This window comes from Heterodontus francisci, chromosome 12 (genome assembly GCF_036365525.1).
Source record: "Heterodontus francisci isolate sHetFra1 chromosome 12, sHetFra1.hap1, whole genome shotgun sequence".
In the NCBI taxonomy this organism is placed as follows: domain Eukaryota; kingdom Metazoa; phylum Chordata; class Chondrichthyes; order Heterodontiformes; family Heterodontidae; genus Heterodontus; species Heterodontus francisci.
In genome coordinates, this window is record NC_090382.1 from 52,738,429 (window position 1) to 52,757,584 (window position 19,156).

The following is a 19,156-nucleotide window of genomic DNA, read 5'->3' on the forward strand; positions in this document are numbered from 1 at the left end:
AAGAGTGATTCTGGCACATAACAGCCTGTGAGTCTATCTGGTACTCAAGCATTCTTTTTAAATTCTGAATTTCAATGCTTACCTTATGTGGAAAATTAAAAATCCAATCACACCATGACAATAGCAATTTGAATGTCAGCAAGATCAGTTTTTTTTGCCATGATGGCAAATGGCATGATGATTCTGTGTACACAGGAATATTCAGTGCAATGCTTATGCATTGAACAAGCTTTCTAGGTCTTAGAGATCGCAGGTTTGGGAGATGCTGTCAAAGGAGGCTTGGCGAGTCGCTGAGGTGCATATTGTAGATGGTATATACACTGCAGCCACACTGTGCTGGTGGTGGAGGGAGTGAATGTTTAAGGTGGTGGCCGGGGTGTTGGTCAAGCAGGCTACTTTGTCCTGTGATGGTGTTGAGTTTCTTGAGTGTTGTTGGAGTGGTATTCATCATGGTAAGTAGAGAGTATTCCATCACATTCCTGACTTGTGCCTTATAAATGGCAGGAAGACTTTCGGGAGTCAGGAGGTTAGTCACCCATCACCAAGGGCTGCATTTTCACCCTGATATGGGCGCGAAAATGGAGGCGGGCAGGCATATAAATTTTATGCCACCAGTTGGCATGCTGGTTTGTGGGCAGCTACGATTCCAACCCCGCCCCCGAGTCATTTTTCTGGAGGCCGGTTCGGGGGTGGAATGGCAGCTGCCCACAAGTGGCAGGTAGCTTGAGTAGATAATTTAAAGGCCAATTAAGCCCAATTATCAGAGGCCGACTGGAAAATTCCAGTCAGCCTGTGGGCCCCCAGGGCATTGCGGGCACGGCAGCTGCCTGGAGGTGGCCTCCCAGTGCTGGATGAGGGGGCAGCCCTCCAAAATGGTTTTGAGGTTTCCCCCGCCTACCTGGCCACAGCTGCGGCTGCAGCCCACCCTCCACAATGGTGGTTCAGCGGTTGTGGCCATTTTTTATTTTTGAATTTATAAAGTTGCTGAGAGGGCATCTCAAGATGAAGGCGCCTTCTCTCTTTACCTGCAATGCCAGAGTGCAGTTTCTTTCATGCTGGAAGGCGTCCTATTGGCCCTCCAGCTTTGAGAGCCAGGCCACCATCTTCAATTCGATGGTGAGTGTGTCCTCTGGCCACAAATTGGCCATTTCAGGCAAAATTACTGTTGGGTCCTTGCTCCCGACATGCAGAGTCAGGATCTGCGTTTGACCCCCAACACTGGGGTCCTGACTAAAATTGCAAAATCCTGCCCCAAGCCTCTGACCTGCTTTTATAGCCATAGTGTTGATGTGGCTGGTCCGGTTATGTTTCTGGTCAATGGTGACTCTCAGGATGTAGATGGTAGGGATTCAGTGACGGTAATGCACTGAATGTCAAGGGGTGGTGGTTAGACTCTCTCTTGTTGGACATTGTCTGGCACTTGTGTGGCACAAATGTTACTTGTCATTTATCAGCCTAAGCCTGAATGTTGTCCATGTCTTGCTGCAATTCGATAATAGGATCGCGATATACAATTAACCCATGCCTATTGATTGCAATGTCATGCTACTTGCTCATTTCAATGATTTCAGTATCCATCCAGCACTAGTTGCATTGTTGACTGGCTGGACACATCAGCAGGGGGCCAATATTGTATGTAGCTATCACCAATTAAAGCTAGCCTACCTTGCTTCAACCTAGTCTCTTAAAGGGGAGGTGCACTGTGTCAGGAGGAGGTGCTGGCAGTCATGCAGGAAGTGATGCCGATCTGGGAAATATTGAATGGCACAAAATGGGAGAGAGAGAGAGAGAGCAGGGTCCAAGGATTTTGGATACTGCACTGGATGCCTTGGTGGAGATGGTGGAAAGGAGGAGAGGTGCTCTCTGTCCGCAGGGAATCAGCAGGCCCTCCAGGCACATGCTCAGAAGGCAGTGCGAGCAGTTAGACATGGAGGTCAATGCCAGGAATCAAGCCCCAAGGACTTGGATGCAGTGCTTCTAAATGTTCAGTGACCTCACTCAAGGTCAGTGAATACATCTTCAAATACCATATCCTACCAACTACACCAATAGCCTAGCCACTGCTCAAATCACCACATGCCTATCACTCACCTACCAACAATCTCTATCAACCATGACTCAAACATTCATATTCTGCACTGCACCTTCACACACTTAGCACTGCTACAAGCATCATACTCACATATCACAACTTGCGCACACTGCCAGCTCTTCATCCATTCAGCCAGACTGTACTACACTCACTGACACTTTTCCCTCTCTTTGCAGGACAACGTGACACACAACTGGACGCAACCTGAGGAGGACAGGTGCACCTGCACATCCTAACCTCCATGCAGAAGATTGTGCAGTCATGATTTAGATGGCCATTGCTGAGGCAAGGCTGAAACTATTGAAGATGACAGTATCCTCATACTTAACTCTTCTTCTCACATTCCACCTCCCCCTCATCCCACATTCTCTTCTGATTTAAAAGCTGCAAATGGTGTAGGAGTGCACCTCTTTCTTCTGCACAGAACTTCCCCCACCACAACCTTATCCATGTGCCTGTCTCCTTTCAGATATCCAAGAAGTGCAAGCTGGCCAGGCAGTGGAGGAACAGCAAAAAGACAGAGGTGATGAAGATGCCCTGTCACTTGATTTCACACTAGCAGCCACCAACTCAGTTATTGACACTCCACATAATTTAAAGGATAGCATAGTGGAATCTGCATGTCATCAGACACTGGGCAGGAGTGGCCTGCAGTCAAGGCAGGGGGCATGAATAGACAAAGGTTGAGCTTGCACAGGAGTTCTGTTGCAAAAGACTTAGATGAGCACTTCCGCCTGCAGAAGAATGATGATGCTTAGTGCATTGGCAAGTTTGCCAGAAAGCCTGCGGTCATTATCAAGAAAGGGCCCAGCACCCACTTGGCACTGAGCTTTGTACAGAATTTGGAGGCCATCCTTTCCAGCATTATAGTGGTGCTTAACGCCATTCGGATGGTTGTGTACCTCACCATAGTGCAACATCTGATGGCTGATTTCACATTGCAGCACAAGCCGCAGCTACCCAACGTCTGGTTGCAAGCTCAGACTACTGGCATCATGGCTATGGATTATATTGCGTAAAGGGGCTTGAGGGTCTTACAGCAGTCCAGCATCTGTCCTCCAACAGGGAATTAGGATTGCTGAGATGCTGCCCCAGATGAATTGCTGTCCTCTCTCAGAATGACAGTATTTGTCCTCCCACCTCGATCACTCAGCCTGCGCCCTTGTTGTTGCCACTCAGTCAGTCAATTCATACTGCTGCCACCCATTCCTGAGATGGTGCTGTCAAGGCTTCTAGGCCCAGAGCTGCTTAAGATCATCCCCCAAGGCCATCTGCAGTCTACCCATTGAAAGTCCCCAACCACATTACAGCCACTGTGGTAGGGCTGTGTAGGAGCACTAGGATGGGCAAAGGTACACAGAAGACTAGACACTAAGGGAATGCACAAGGGTGATTAGTTGACTTTTGTATGCAATATAGCATGATTTTATTTATAAATTTGGTTTGGAGTGTTTATTTCTGCATTGTGGCCAAGCGGATGCTATGATATTCAGTGACAGAGAGAAGGTAGGGTTCAGGACACTTGGGAAATGGGGAAATTGGGGTTGCATTTAGTGGTATTGCATTCGGATGGGTTCTACACAGACCACCCAGCCAGAAAGGGACTGTTTATGTTGCCTCTTTCCTTCCTCCTCCTCATACTCCTGTTCCTCAGCTGTTTGCCACATTGCTGCTGACAAGTGCTGCCCCTCATGATGGTGAGGTTATGCAGTAAACAGCAGACTACCATGAATCTTGACAGCCACTCTGCCGAGTACTGCAAAGCATCTTCAGAATTGTTCAGACAGTGGAAGCATTGTTTCAGCACACTGTAGGCCTGCTCGTTCACATTTTGTGTGACAACATGGCTCTCATTGTATCCATGCTGTGCATGTGTGTTTGGGTTGCACACTGAAGTCGTCAGTCGTGTGGACAGCAGATAGCCCTTGTTGCCTTGTATTTTTGGTTTGCACAGTTGGCACAGTGGACTGCTACAGAATGAAGGCATCATGACTGCTGCTAGGGTGCTGGGCATTGACCTGCATGATTCACTGCATATGGTCACATACCAGCTGAAAATTGAGGGAGTGGAATTCCTTTTGATTCCAGCATAGGACAGAATTGACATGCAGCCCCTGCAAAGTGATGTGTGTGCAATCAATGGCACGCTGCACCATGGGGATGCCTGCAACCCTAGCAAAGCCACGCGTTTGCTCCACTTGCTTGTCTCTGGCAAGAGAGAATGAAATGTAGTTAGCTCTCATTGATTAGAGAGCCTCAGTAACCTCCCTTATGTAACAGTGGATGACAAAATACAAGATGTTGCAAATATCTCCTGCTGAAGCCTGGAAGGAGCCAGGCACATGAAAGTTCATCGCCACAGTGCCTTTCATAGCCACAGGCAATGTGGTTCTTGCCCTGCTCTGAGTTTACAGCTGTGGCTGCAGGATGTGCAGATATCAGCGAGAACTTCCTTACTGGAGCACTGACATATTACACATTGTTCTTAGTTGAGATTCAGGTAGGAGAATTGTTCCTTGAACATCCTGGGTGGAAAATGCCTCCTGCTGAGAGTCCTTCTCCCTTTCATTCTCCTCTCCCTTCCAGCAGCTTGTCCTGCTCTGTGTAGCCTCTGTTGACACTCTAAGTCATGCTGTATTCCAAGGGAAATGCCTACTAGTGCACCCATGTTTGGGAGCCAGTGGTTTGTGCCACAGCCCTGAAGTCAGCACCCGTCATACCACTCCCTGTAGACAACATTAAACAATGATAGAAAGTAACAAATACTTGTAGAATTGAAGCAACAGCCTGAAGAAATCAACCAGCAACTGACCTGTAAGTAGTTTATGATCCTTTTAAATAGCATTGGTCGGGAAACTTCTTGCTGCTGAACATGTCTTCAGCTGTGTGACATTTGGAGAGAGCATTAACTGGAGCATTAAGCTCCAAAAGGACACCACTGGCATCAAATCAGTGTGGCACACTGACTGATGTCATGATCTGCTTGCTCTGCATACTCTCAATGGACGTTCGCTGCATGCATCATGCATGTAATTTTGGGATTCCATGGGCACTTGTAGTGCCCAAAAAATGGCCGCAAACAATCCCTATTTCTTGCCAAAATTTTTCACTGAAGACGGAATACACAGCTTAAATTCTGAGAACAAAACTGACATCTCAGTATATACACGATATAAATTGTTTCGCATAAGCATACTTCAAAAACCATCTATACTCTCCTCATACTTTTTTTTATTCATTCATGGGATGTGGCGCATCACTGGCTTTATTGCCCATCCCTAACTGCCCTTGAGGAGGTTTGTACTGTACACTGACTGTACTGTAGTGCTGTTAGTAAGGGGAAATTGTCTCAATATAGGTTTCATTGTACACAAATTTCAAAACAGAATATATGATGTCTAGAAACAGAGATGATTTAGATTTACAAATTGTCCGTACTAATTAAAACTGCATAGATATTAGGGCAACCTTTTATATACTGAAAAGGGATTTCTAGGGAACCAAACAAAACACCAATTTTCAATTGCCAACAATTAAGTCTTTTAAAACCATGTATCAATCATAATCCATATTGATTAATCCATTGCACTGACTTTTTATAAATACCTACATAAAATATCTAAAAGCCATAGAAATTCTGGAGCAGTATTAATGTAAATTTAGAACTCAATCACAACATCTAGTCAAGCAGAAATAGATATATTTATTATAGTTCTGTTATACTTCAGCATATTGAACAGTGTTACAACTGAGGAGGGAGGCGTGCACTGTCTTTTCTAGTTCCACTTCTCCACAGGTCACAACATATATTTAAATGTTAACCCGGTTACCAATACAGCCAATCATATACTCTATTTTTTATCCCAGAATAAAACACACCAACTAAGTTTCTTTAATAAACAACTAAATTATCAGTTTATTATGAAACCAGACTTAACCAGTAACGAAGTGAAGCATTAACACACAAATTGAAATATGAAAGTTCCCTTTTAAAAATCCCCCCATTTCACACTGGAAAAAAATATAGAAATTCTCTCTGCAGAGGTCTGTTAGAAAAAAAAAGTCAAAAAAGACTACTTTGGCCAAATACTTGCTAATTCTTAATTCAAAAAAGAGAAGATATGGAAGGATGTCAGTTGTCCCTTTCTTGGTCTGGCATCCAGGTATACAGAGACGGGTCACTGGGATCATTTCAGAAGCAGTCTGTTCTGGAGATGGCGAGAATTATCCTAGTAGGCTTTCCAGGAGAAATGTTGCATCAGGATTTTCTGCCAGCACACACATGAATCGCAGGATTTTTTTCCAACTTCTCAGGAGCTGTGCAGCACCAGGGATTTTAGCTCTCCCACACTGGATCTTTGCAGGATTTCTTCAAAGCGGTAGAGAAGGAGGTGAGATGTGTGTTTTTTTTTCCTGGCAGGAAAACACCAACTATCTTCAAGCAGTTCACATCCGAACTGCTGCAAACAATGTGCAAACCCCAAACAGAGAGTTGACCTCTCTGGGGGGTGGGGATGGGGAGAGGAAAAATAATTAACTGTTTATTTATGGGGCGGGGGAAAAGGGGATTGCAGGTGCGAACAATTTTTTCTTTTAATTTTTAAACAAACCTGTGCCTTTAAACATTGAAATTAAACTGAAGGGTTTGAAGCCCTTTAAAAATGGCACCAACGCCTGCGTTGTGGTGCCAGACGCCATTGGTGGGGACAGAGCACCCGCCCTCTCTACGTCATCGGGGTGAGATTGGCAGCGAGCTTACAAAACTCAGCCCCATATGTGTATATTTATAAAGAGGAACAATGTGAAGTGCATTTCAAAATATATCATATCACAGGATTCAAATAACAATATTTTAAAACAATTTTAGTTTTGTTTAGTGATTCATAATTTCTCAACCAAGCAATGTGCTACCATATAACAGACTGCATCAACAGTAGTGTGGAGAGAGATTAAGGATCCTAGATGCATTTTTTGGTGGAGATTGTAGGATTCGGCTTTTTGGGAGGGATCCAGTTAGGGGAGGAGAAAGCAGAATAGAGAGGGCACATAAAGCATGGATGCCTGGGTTAGGAGGTGGTAGATGGGAGAGGGGCAGGAGAGGGATGGTAAGGAATGGATAGTAATGAATGGATGGTTGGGTGGGATGTGGTGGGGGAGAAGGGAATGGAAAGGGGCAGGCACTGGGGGTTTGGGGTGGGAGACGGTTTTGAGAAATAGTGGAGGAGAAGGCTAAATATGTTCCTGTTGCAAATGAGAAAGATAACAGCGAGACTATCTTAGAAAGATGTGGGATGGAATTAAGATGGGGCTGAGGTTCACAGTTCCATTCTGGCAGAATTTAAAGTTGATTCCCAGTGCTAACCTGGAAAACAGCGATTTGGTTTTAAAGTGGCTATAGGACTATAAACAAATGATAGTGCCATATGCCCTTTAGAACACATACTGTTTCCCAGCTTGGTGCGAGGAAGCAGGGAAGTGAAGGGAAGCAGTGATGGGAACTGATGTGGGAAGATGGACTGCAAGACCAGCTAAAGAAGAGGGCAGAGGCCATGTTCGCAACTTAGCTGAAGAATGCAATTCACAATGTGGATATAAGAGTAATGGCAGAGGAGCAGGAAGTGTGGTTGACATGTGACTATGGGGCAGGTTTGTGTAAGCTTGTGAAGAGAAGGTCAAAAAGACATAGGTGTAGTACTAGTAGCTGAAATTTATTACAGGGATGGCATACTGAGGAAACCATGAGGGCAGAAGCAGTGAAGCAAGTAGGGGAGTGACTGGGAGAGGGAATGTGGTTGTAGGCTGTGAGGGGGTGGGAGGGGGGAAAAGAGGAGAATGGAGCAGGCATGAGGGGTGAAGTGAAGGCACGACAGGTGAACAACAGATTGAATACATTAAAAATAAAGAAAAAAAGAGATAAATTGAAAGCAAAAACAGTAAAAATGCAGTGAGAAAGTAAATGGCAGAGAGTTTGGAGACAAAGTTCAGGAACATACATAGGACAGAGTCACCTAATGGTCACAAGGCATGGAGATATGTTGCGACCGCTACTAGTTTATATAACTTCCCATTATAAACTGCGGATAACATTTGACATGTTAAATAGGATTGCCTCATTTTAAATATTTACATAGATAGTGTGCACAGTAAATGTTGATGTAAACACATTACAACAACAACGATCACTTACCTAGCACTTTTAACATAGCAAAATGTCCCAAGACACTTCACCAGAGCATTATCAAACAAAATTTGACATCGAGACTGATAAGGAGACATTAGGGCAGATGACCACAAGCTTGGTCAAAGCGGTAGGTTTTAAGGAACATCTTAAAGGTGAAAAGAGAGCTAGAAAGGTGAAGAGGTTTAGTGAGGAAATTCCACAGATTAGGGCTTCAGTAGCTGAAGGCAAGGCTGCCCATGGTGGAGCGATTAAACTCGGGGATATGCAATAAGCCAGAATTGGAGGAGTGTGGAAATCTGGAGGGTTGTGGGCTGGATGTGACTACAGAGATAGGAAGGGGTGAGGCAATGGATGGTTTAAAAAAATTATAAGAATTTTAAAAACAAGGCATTGCTCATCTGGGAACCAATATAGGTCAGCAAGGACAGGGGTGATGGGTGAATGGGGGTTGGTGAGAGTTAGGATATCAGCAGCAGAGTTTTCAATGAGCTTAGGTTTATGGAGGGAATAGTATGTGCCATACACAGTATTTTAAAAATATACCCATTGTGTTGTTCATGGTCAGTTAGAGGTTTTATAGAAACAGGTGGTTTGCGAGTTAAGATGAACAGGGACATTGACTTATCAGCATCTGCTGCTCCTCTTCATATCCTTCTGGCAGCAAATGCCTTGAGTGCTAGAGCTATAAACAGGAGGCAAGAAATATATCAAGAATTAATATATTATTTTTATCTTCAATTGCTGAAACACAGGGCACTTCAAAATAATACAACTGATGAAGTAGTGGACAAGGCTGCATTTAAGTTATGAAAAGTTTATATGCAACAGCGCTCCCACTAGAACTAAATTTTTTATGTATGCTGTACATGAAACCATTAGGTTTAGTTTTCATGAAAAAACAAATGGAAATGCATACTTTGACCTTCAAGGACTATTTAATATCCTAAAGTCCAATGTAATAAAAGGAATTGAACTTAGTCATAGGCTGTTTTCTGATTGCATGTTGTCGGCTTTTCTAGGCAATCATCAGCTCTGTTGTCACCATATCAAAACAATGCAAGGTGACAATAAACAAATCAAATTAGATGCTGGGCTATTTTGTCAAATCAGTTGAGTTCAAACCATCAGAAAGTGTGCTGCAGCTGTACATACGAACGTACGAATTAGGAGCAGAAGTAGGCCATTCGGCCCCTCGAGCCTGCTCCGCCATTCAATAAGATCATGGCTCATCTGTTTGTGTTTCGAATTCCACACTCCCATCTACCCCCGCTAACCTTTGATTCCCTTGCCTAACAAGAATCTATCTACCTCCGCCTTAAAAATATTCAAAGACCCCGCCTCCAGCACCTTCTGAGGCAGAGTTCCAAAGTCGAGCAACCCTCTGAGAGAAAAAAATTCTCCTCATCTGTGTCCTAAAAGGGCGACCCCTAATTTTAAAACAGTGCCCCCAGTGAGTTCTGGACTCACCTACAAGAGGAAATATTCTCTCCACATCCACCTTGTCAAGACTGTTCAGGATCTTATAAACTTCAATCAAGTCTCCCCTCACTCTTCTAAACTCCAGTGAAAACAAGCCCAGTCTGTTCAACCTTTCCTCATAAGACAACCCGCTCATTCCTGGTATCAATCTAGTAAACCTCCTCTGAACCGCCTCCAATGCATTAATATTTTTCCTTAAATGAGGAGGCCAAAACTGCACATAGTATTCGAGGTGTGGTCTCACCAATGCCCTGTATATCTGAAGCAAACATCCTTACTTTTATTTTCAGTTTCTCTCGTAATAAAGGATAGCATTCCATTAGCTTTCTTTATTACCTGCTGTACCTGCATACTAACTTTTTGTGACTCCTGCACTAGAACACCTAGATCCCTCTGCACCTCAGAATTCCGCAGTCGTTCTCCATTTAAGTAATACTCTGCTTTTTTATTCTTCCTGCCAAAGTGAACAACTTTACATTTTCCCACTTTATACCCCATCTGCCAGATTTTTGCCCACTCACTCAACCTATCTATATGCGTCTGCAAGCTCCTTATGTCCTCTTCATAACATACTTTCCTACCTATCTTTGTGTCTTCTGCAAATTTAGTTACCATGCCATCGCTCCCCTCATCTAAGTCATTGATATAAATTGTAAAAAGTTGAGGCCCCAGCACAGACCCCTGCGGGACTCCACTTGTCACATCCTGCCAATCAGAAAAGGACCCATTTATGCATACTCTCTGTTTTCTGCCAGCCAGCCAATCTTCTATCCATGCTAATATGTTACCCCCTACACCATGAGCTCCTACTTTGCACAATAACCTTTTATGTGGCACCTTGTCAAATGCTTTCTGGAAATCCAAGTACAGTTAGTCAACGGGCTCCCCTTTATCCACAGCACGTCACTCCTTCAAAGAACTCCAACAAATTGGTTAAACATGATTTCCCTTTCACAAAACCATGCTGACTATTCCCGATTACCCTGAGTTTTTCTAAGTGCCCAGCTTGGGTTGGTGTGTTGCCTCCCAGGTGCCAGGGTTCGTGATGTCTCGGATCGTGTTTTTGGGATCCTTAGGGGGGAGGGGGAGCAGCCCCAAGTCGTGGTCCACATAGGCACCAATGACATAGGTAGGAAGAGAGATGGGGATTTAAGACAGAAATTCAGGGAGCTAGGGTGGAAGCTTAGAGCGAGAACAAACAGAGTTGTTATCTCTGGGTTGTTGCCCGTGCCACGTGATAGCGAAGCGAGGAATAGGGAGAGAGAGGAGTTGAACACGTGGCTGCAGGGATGGTGTAGGAGGGAGGGTTTTGGTTTCCTGGATAATTGGGGCTCTTTCTGGGGTCGGTGGGACCTCTACAAACAGGATGGTCTTCACCTGAACCAGAGGGGTACCAATATCCTGGGGGGGAGATTTGCTAGTGCTCTTCGGGGGGGTTTAAACTAATTCAGCAGGGGAATGGGAACCTAAATTGTAGTTCCAGTGTACAGGATGTTGAGAGTAGTGAGGTCAGGGATAAGGTTACAAGGACGCAAGAGGGCACTGGCAAGCAAGAACCTGGTTTAAAGTGTGTCTACTTCAACGCCAGGAGCATCCGGAATAAGGTGGGTGAGCTTGCAGCATGGGTTGGTACCTGGGATCTCGATGTAGTGGCCATTTCGGAGACATGGGTAGAGCAGGGGCAGGAATGGATGTTGCAGGTTCCGGGATTTAGATATTTCAGTAAGAACAGAGAAGATGGTAAAAGAGGGGGGGCGGGGTGTGGCATTGTTAATCAAGGAGAGTATTACAGCGACAGAAAGGACGTTTGAGGACTCGTCTACTGAGGTAGTATGGGCCGAGGTTAGAAACAGGAGAGGTGAGGTCACCCTGTTGGGAGTCTTCTATAGACCTCCGAATAGTTCCAGAGATGTAGAGGAAAGGATAGCGAAGATGATTCTCGACAGGGGCGAGAGTAACAGTGTAGTTGTTATGGGGGACTTTAACTTTCCAAATATCGACTGGAAATACTATAGTTCGAGTACTTTAGATGGGTCAGTTTTTGTCCAGTGTGTGCAGGAGGGTTTTCTGACACAGTATGTAGACAGGCCAACCAGGGGCGATGCCACATTGGATTTGGTACTGGGTAATGAACCCGGCCAGGTGTTCGATTTAGATGTAGGTGAGCACTTTGGTGATAGTGATCACAATTCGGTTAGGTTTACCTTAGCGATGGGCAGGGACAGGTATATACCGCAGGGCAAGAATTATAGCTGGGGGAAAGGAAATTATGATGCGATTAGGCAAGATTTAGGATGCGTAGGATGGGGATGGAAACTGCAGGGGATGGGAACAATCGAAATGTGGAGCTTATTTAAGGAGCAGCTACTGCGTGTCTTTGATAAGTATGTACCTGTCAGGCAGGGAGGAAGTTGTCGAGCGAGGGAGCCGTAGTTTACTAAAGAAGTTGAAGCGCTTGTCAAGAGGAAGAAGAAGGCTTATGTTAGGATGAGACGTGAAGGCTCAGTTAGGGCGCTTGAGAGTTACAAGCTTGCCAGGAAGGATCTAAAGGGAGAGCTAAGAAGAGCAAGGAGAGGACACGAGAAGTCATTGGCGGATAGGATCAGGGAAAATCCTAAGGCTTTCTATTGGTATATCAGGAATAAAAGAATGACTAGAGTTAGATTAGGGCCAATCAAGGATAGTAGTGGGAAGTTGTGTGTGGAATCAGAGGAGATAGGGGAAGCGTTAAATGAGTATTTTGCGTCAGTATTTACAGTAGAGAAAGAAAATGTTGTCGAGGAGAATACTGAGATTCAGACTACTAGGCTAGATGGGATTGAGGTTCACAAGGAGGAGGTGTTAGCAATTTTGGAAAGTGTGAAAATAGATAAGTCCCCTGGGCCAGATGGGATTTATCCTAGGATTCTCTGGGAAGCTCGGGAGGAGATTGCAGAGCCTTTGTCCTTGATCTTTATGTCGTCATTGTCGACAGGAATAGTGCCAGAAGACTGGAGGATAGCAAATGTTGTCCCCTTGTTCAAGAAGGGGAGTAGAGACAGCCCTGGTAATTATAGACCTGTGAGCCTTACTTCGGTTGTGGGTAAAATGTTGGAAAAGGTTATAAGAGACAGGATTTATAATCATCTTGAAAAGAATAAGTTCATTAGCGATAGTCAGCACAGTTTTGTGAAGGGTAGGTCGTGCCTCACAAACCTTATTGAGTTTTTCGAGAAGGTGACCAAACAGGTGGTTGAGGGTAAAGCAGTGGACGTGGTGTATATGGATTTCAGTAAGGCGTTTGATAAGGTTCCCCACGGTAGGCTATTGCAGAAAATACGCAAGTATGGGGTTGAAGGTGATTTAGAGCTTTGGATCAGAAATTGGCGAGATGAAAGAAGACAGAGGGTGGTGGTTGATGGCAAATGTTCATCCTGGAGTTTAGTTAATAGTGGTGTACCGCAAGGATCTGTTTTGGGGCCACTGCTGTTTGTCATTTTTATAAATGACCTGGAAGAGGGTGTAGAAGGGTGGGTTAGTAAATTTGCAGATGACACTAAGGTCGGTGGAGTTGTGGATAGTGCCGAAGGATGTTGTAGGGTACAGAGGGACATAGATAGGCTGCAGAGCTGGGCTGAGAGATGGCAAATGGAGTTTAATGCGGAAAAGTGTGAGGTGATTCACTTTGGAAGGAGTAACAGGAATGCAGAGTACTGGGCTAATGGGAAGATTCTTGGTAGTGTAGATGAACAGAGAGATCTTGGTGTCCAGGTACATAAATCCCTGAAAGTTTCTACCCAGGTTAATAGGGCTGTTAAGAAGGCATCTGGTGTGTTAGCTTTTATTAGTAGGGGGATCGAGTTTCGGAGCCACGAGGTCATGCTGCAGCTGTACAAAACTCTGGTGAGACCGCACCTGGAGTATTGCGTGCAGTTCTGGTCACCGCATTATAGGAAGGATGTGGAAGCTTTGGAAAGGGTGCAGAGGAGATTTACTAGGATGTTGCCTGGTATGGAGGGATGGTCTTACGAGGAAAGGCTGAGGGACTTGAGGTTGTTTTCGTTGGAGAGAAGGAGGAGAAGAGGTGACTTAATAGAGACATATAAGATAATCAGAGGGTTAGATAGGGTGGATCGCGAGAGTCTTTTTCCTCGGATGGTGATGGCAACCAGGAGGGGACATAGCTTTAAGTTGAGGGGTGATAGATATAGGACAGATGTTAGAGGTAGTTTCTTTACTCAGAGAGTAGTAGGGGCGTGGAACGCCCTGCCTGCAACAGTAGTAGACTCGCCAACTTTAAGGGCATTTAAGTGGTCATTGGATAGACATATGGATGAAAATGGAATAGTGTAGGTCAGATGGTTTCACAGGTCGGTGCAACATCGAGGGCCGAAGGGACTGTACTGCGCTGTAATGTTCTAATTCTAAAAAAAAAATTCTACAACCGCCTTAATGATTGATTCTAACACTTTCCCCATGACAGATGTTTGGCTAACTGGCCTGTAGTTACCTGTTTTCTGCCTCCCCAACTTCTTGAATAGAGGGGTTATATTTGCTACTTTCCAGTCTGATGGAACCTTTCCAGAATCTAGCGAATTTTGAAAAATTATCAAAGGACCTCATTAGCCACCTCTTTTAAGACCCTAGGATAAAGGCCATCAGGAGTGACCCAGTTCACTTCAGCTAGCTCAGCTTTCATGCCCACATAGTTGCCCTTATTCAAGTTTAAAATATTAGTCTTCGACCCACTCTTCTCTCTTTCAAACTGGATGTAAAATTCAATCATATTGTGGTCGCTGCTACCTAGAAGTGCCTTTACTCAGAAGTTATTATTAAATAATCCTGTCACATTACACAATACCAAGTCTAATATAACCTGTTCCAGATTGTGCTGCAAGTCTAACCACACCTTTAATACTGTGTACAGTTCTAGTTATTGTGACATAAAGGAGTCATCAAGGCTTAAATGTCAGTCGCCCTCATACCAGCTGAACCCTGGTGTGAGACAGAAGAGCTATGACAAATTATTTACTAAACTAATACTCCAGTTTTGAAAAGAGAGGTCTGAGGGGACTTTACATGGAAGATCTTTATTGGGATAGAGAATCTAAAACCCAATATAATATTTTCAGATATATCAGGACAAGGAGGCATACATTTAGACAAGAGATAGATGGCAGAAGTATTTCTTTGCGCATAGAATGATCAACAGTTGAAATAAAAATTGACTAGATTGTTGGTATTTTGAAAGATTAAATGGTTGACAGGTTTTTTCATCCAAAACAATTATGTAATGTAAATTTGGATAAATCCAACAAAAGTTTTGTCGGCAAAGCTATGCAAATTTCCAAATTGAAATTAGCCTGGGTCCCACTCAGATCTTGTGCTGGACTGGTCCAGAGGCATGAGATGAAAAAGAACATGAAGACTTCACAACAGAATTGCACACATCTAAAATGATAGAATGATACAGCATAGAAGGAGTCCCATTTCCCTCCTCTTTCTCCATCGCCCTGCAAAGGTTTCCACCTCAAGTATATATCCAATTCCCTTTTGAAATTTGAATCTGCTTCCACCACTCTTTCAGGCAGTGCATTCCATTGCAATTTGCTGCATATTTTTCCCTCATATTGTCTCTGGTTCTTTTGCCAATTACTTTAAATCTGTGTTCTGTGGTTACTGACTTATTTAATCAAAACTCTTCATGATTTTGAACACCCTTATAAAATCTTGCCTTAATCTTGTCTGCTCTCAGAATTTCAACCCCAGTTTCTTTAGTCTCTCCATGTAACTGAAGTCTTTCATCACTGGTACCATTCTAGTAAATCTCCTCTGCACCCTTTCTAAGTCCTTGACATCTTTCCTAAAATGCGGTGCACAGAATTGAGCACAATACTCCAGCTGGAGCCGAACCAATGTTTTAGAAAGGCTTAACATAATGTCCTTTCTTTTGTACTCTATGCCTCTATTTATTAAGCCAAGGACTGCATTTGTCTTTTTAACAGCTTTCTCAACTTGCCCTGCCACCTTCAAAGACTTGTGTACATACACTCTCAGATCTCTCTGTTCCTGCACCTGCTTGAAAACAGTATCATTTAGTTTATATTGGTTCTTGTCATTCTTCCTACCAAAATTAATCACTTCACATTTCTCTGCATTAAATATCATCTGCAGTGTGTCTTCCCATTTCACCAGTCTATGTCCTCATGAAATCTATTACTATCTTCCTCATTGTTTACTACATTTCCGAGTTTCATGCCATCTGCAAACATTGAAGTTATACCCTTGACCCTTATACCCAGGGCATTAATACATAGAAAAAAAGATCAGCTATCCCAACACCACACCCTGGGGGACACCAATGCACACTTCCCTCACTACGAAAAACAACTGTTCACCAGTATTCTCTGCTTTCTGTCCTTTAGCCAATTTTGTACTAACACAGCCAATGCCCCTTTAATCCCATGGGCTTCAATATTGTTAAAGAAGTCTATTATGTGGTATTTTATCAAACACCTTTTGAAATTCATATGTCCGACATCAACCACACTTCCCTCATCCTTTTCCTTACTCTATCAAAGAACTCAATCAAGTTTGTTAAACACTCTTTGCCTTCAACAAATCCATGCTGGCTTTTAAAATCCACCTCAAACAAATGGTTGCCAATAACATGATTGTTCCTTTGGTTATCCCTTTACCTAAAGTGGCTGCTGCTTGCGGACATAAATGGAACAAAATGCAAAGAGAAAAAATATTAAATAAAGGGAAAACAGCTTAATTTGAAAACAAGTCAGCCAGCGATCACAGCAACAAGAGCAATTTTTTAAAAATTGCTAGTTTATGATATCATCCCTGATATTAGTGAGCAATTTAGATTTGTTGGATAAAGGCAGGGTTCTAAATAGCATTGTCCTGATCTGGTATGTCATGATTGCCCATATCTCCAGGAAAGAAGGAATACCAGTATGGTGATTCAACATCATTGCACTGACATCTGTATCAGTAAAATTTGATTTCAAGGAAGAGCTACTAAGTTTTTAATGACAGAATCTGGGCAGTGCGCTTCTCCTCATGCCAAAATAATTACTGCTGTGGTAAAACGCAGTATAGGTTTCTTCAATAATCACGATGATCAAGTTGTCCTATTAAAAATCTCTAAAATCAAATGTTATTTTCCAATAATCTTTCTATTTCCTCCCTATAAATACCGACAGAGGCTAGGAATCCTGTGGCGAGTAACTCAGCTCCTGACTCCCCAAAGCCTGTCCACCATCTACAAGGCACAAGTCAGGAGTGTGATGGAATACTCTCCACTTGCCTGGATGAGTGCAGCTCCAGCAACACTCAAGAAGCTCGACACCATCCAGGACAAAGCAGCCCGCTTGATTGGCACCCCATGCACAAACATTCACCCCCTCCACCACCGATGCACAGTAGCAGCAGTGTGTACCATCTCCAAGATGCACTGCAGGAACGCACCAAGGCTCCTTAGACAGCACCTTCCAAACCCGTGATCTCTACCAACTAGAAGGACAAGGGCAGCAAATGCATGGGAACACCACCACCTGCAAGTTCCCCTCAAGTCACACACCAACCTTGGAACTATATTGTCGTTCCTTCACTACCGCTGGGTCAAAATCCTGGAACTCCCTTCCTAACAGCACTGTGGGTGTACTTACCCCGCATGGACTGCAATGGTTCAAGAAGGCAGCTCACCACCACCTTCTCAAGGGCAATTAGGGATGGGCAATAAATGCTGGCCTGGCCAGCAATGCCCACATCCCATGAATGAATAAAAAAAAATTTACTCAGTTATTGTAAATCACAAAAGGTGTACAAAATGATCTGGAGGAAGCCAAATCGAATTGTTTGTATTAATGTTTTTAGACAGATGACTTTTAGATGTATTTTAACCTCCACACAGTAATTTCACTATTAATTAGACGGATGCCACCAAACTGCAGTAATATGTTTTTGTTTTGAGTGTTCACATTTTATAACCATAAAGGTACAAAACTACTATACATTAAGGTACAATACTAGAACAGTTCAAAGCTCAGGTTCTTCTCATGAGCAATATCTGAAGTGCTTCTGCATATTGTTGGTACAAGTGGGACAGGTAGCAACAGAAGTGGCCAGAGTCCATCTGCCATTTAAGATTCAACATGATAATCTGTTCAGCAGCAGAATCCATGGCAAGGGCAGTTCGCCTGGACCTCTGCCTTAACTTTCCTCTCTTCTTTGGCCGCTTGGCTGTTAATGTCGACAAGGGGAGGCGATGGTTAATGATGGTAATTGTCACTTTCTTCGACAGAGAGAGAGAGAACAAGAACAACCTTCTACCTAAGGCACCAACTTTACTGTACTGATCATGCAGACCGGAAAGAGTAGGAAACTGTTTCTCAGCAGCCAATAGTGAAATGCAAGACGTCGAATAGTGACGGTGTATCCGGGCGGTAGCCGGCGGGATCCAGAGAAAGTTGCTCACTTTACCTTTGATAATTTCCACTGCATTCATTGTGTTGTTGAGCTGGTTACAGTTTAAAACCGCCAGGATGGTTTTCGACGTCAGGAGGTGAGTTTGCGCTGGGGTTCGTGCATCAATAAGTGTTTGATTCTTGTGCGAGTGAAGCTTGGAGAGGATACAGAGAGTTTCTTTTTAAAGAAATGCTGCACAATTCTAAAACTGGGGGCAAATTGGTTCCGGTAGCTCTTGCATTTCAGGAACACACTGCAAAACCCCAGGGAGCTGTTAGCAGCTGCACCTCTGTGTGTTTGCAATTCTAATTCAGGTTTTCATTTGGGATTATTTCCACTGTTTGCTTCAGTGGCCTTCCAGGGGAATGTATTGCCCATGTCAGATCTGGAGCAGCTCTCCAGTATATGTGAACACTTCAGTAAATGTACACTTGTGTCCTTGTTATAGCTAGTGTTAAAATGATAAAATACCCCGGGAAAATACAATTTCGGTGTGTTATACAATGAGTTGTCTCTCCAGCTGGGTGAGTTGATCTTTGTGGTTGATTGCACTTAATTTTCTTTCTTTCCTTGTGAATGGGTGTAGCTTTAATGTATTAACACGTGGCGCACAATGATTTGCTCCAACTCGGGTCCGGCTCTACCCGGAAGCTTTTTCTCTTTTGAATTGCAATTCAGAAACTACATGTAATTTCAGTGCAGGAGATCGAGGTTTAAAGCAGTGATGCACTTTTAACCTTTTCAGAAGTATCCCACAATTAACCATTATACGTTATTGATTAAAATCCTTTCACTCGGATATTTTGATAAATTTATTTTTTGGTAATTTAGGATTAGAATTGACCCTCCAAACTGTATTTTAGCCTTTTTTACCCCCAAAGTTCTTGTATAGAAATCTTAATACGCAGATTGGGTTATTGTTACCAATTACTGGATGCCTGGTACAG

The 19,156-nt window shown here is 43.6% G+C and overlaps 1 protein-coding gene across 6 annotated transcripts in view; it reads left to right on the top strand.

Moving 5' to 3' along the window:
- Positions 1 to 18,153: 18,153 nt before the first annotated feature.
- The window catches only part of ergic1 (endoplasmic reticulum-golgi intermediate compartment 1), a 112,485-nt gene continuing 111,482 nt past the window's right edge, over positions 18,154 to 19,156 (top strand). For 5 of the 6 annotated variants that reach the window (XR_010976079.1, XR_010976080.1, XM_068043417.1 and 2 more), the window contains exon 1: positions 18,154 to 18,306. Coding sequence is in view for 3 of the 6 variants with exons in the window: in XM_068043417.1 (XP_067899518.1) it covers positions 18,287 to 18,306 (20 nt within the window). In the remaining 3 variants the exon portion in view is untranslated. The remainder of the gene's footprint in view (positions 18,307 to 19,156) is intronic. The other variant, XM_068043421.1, reaches the window with a different exon arrangement.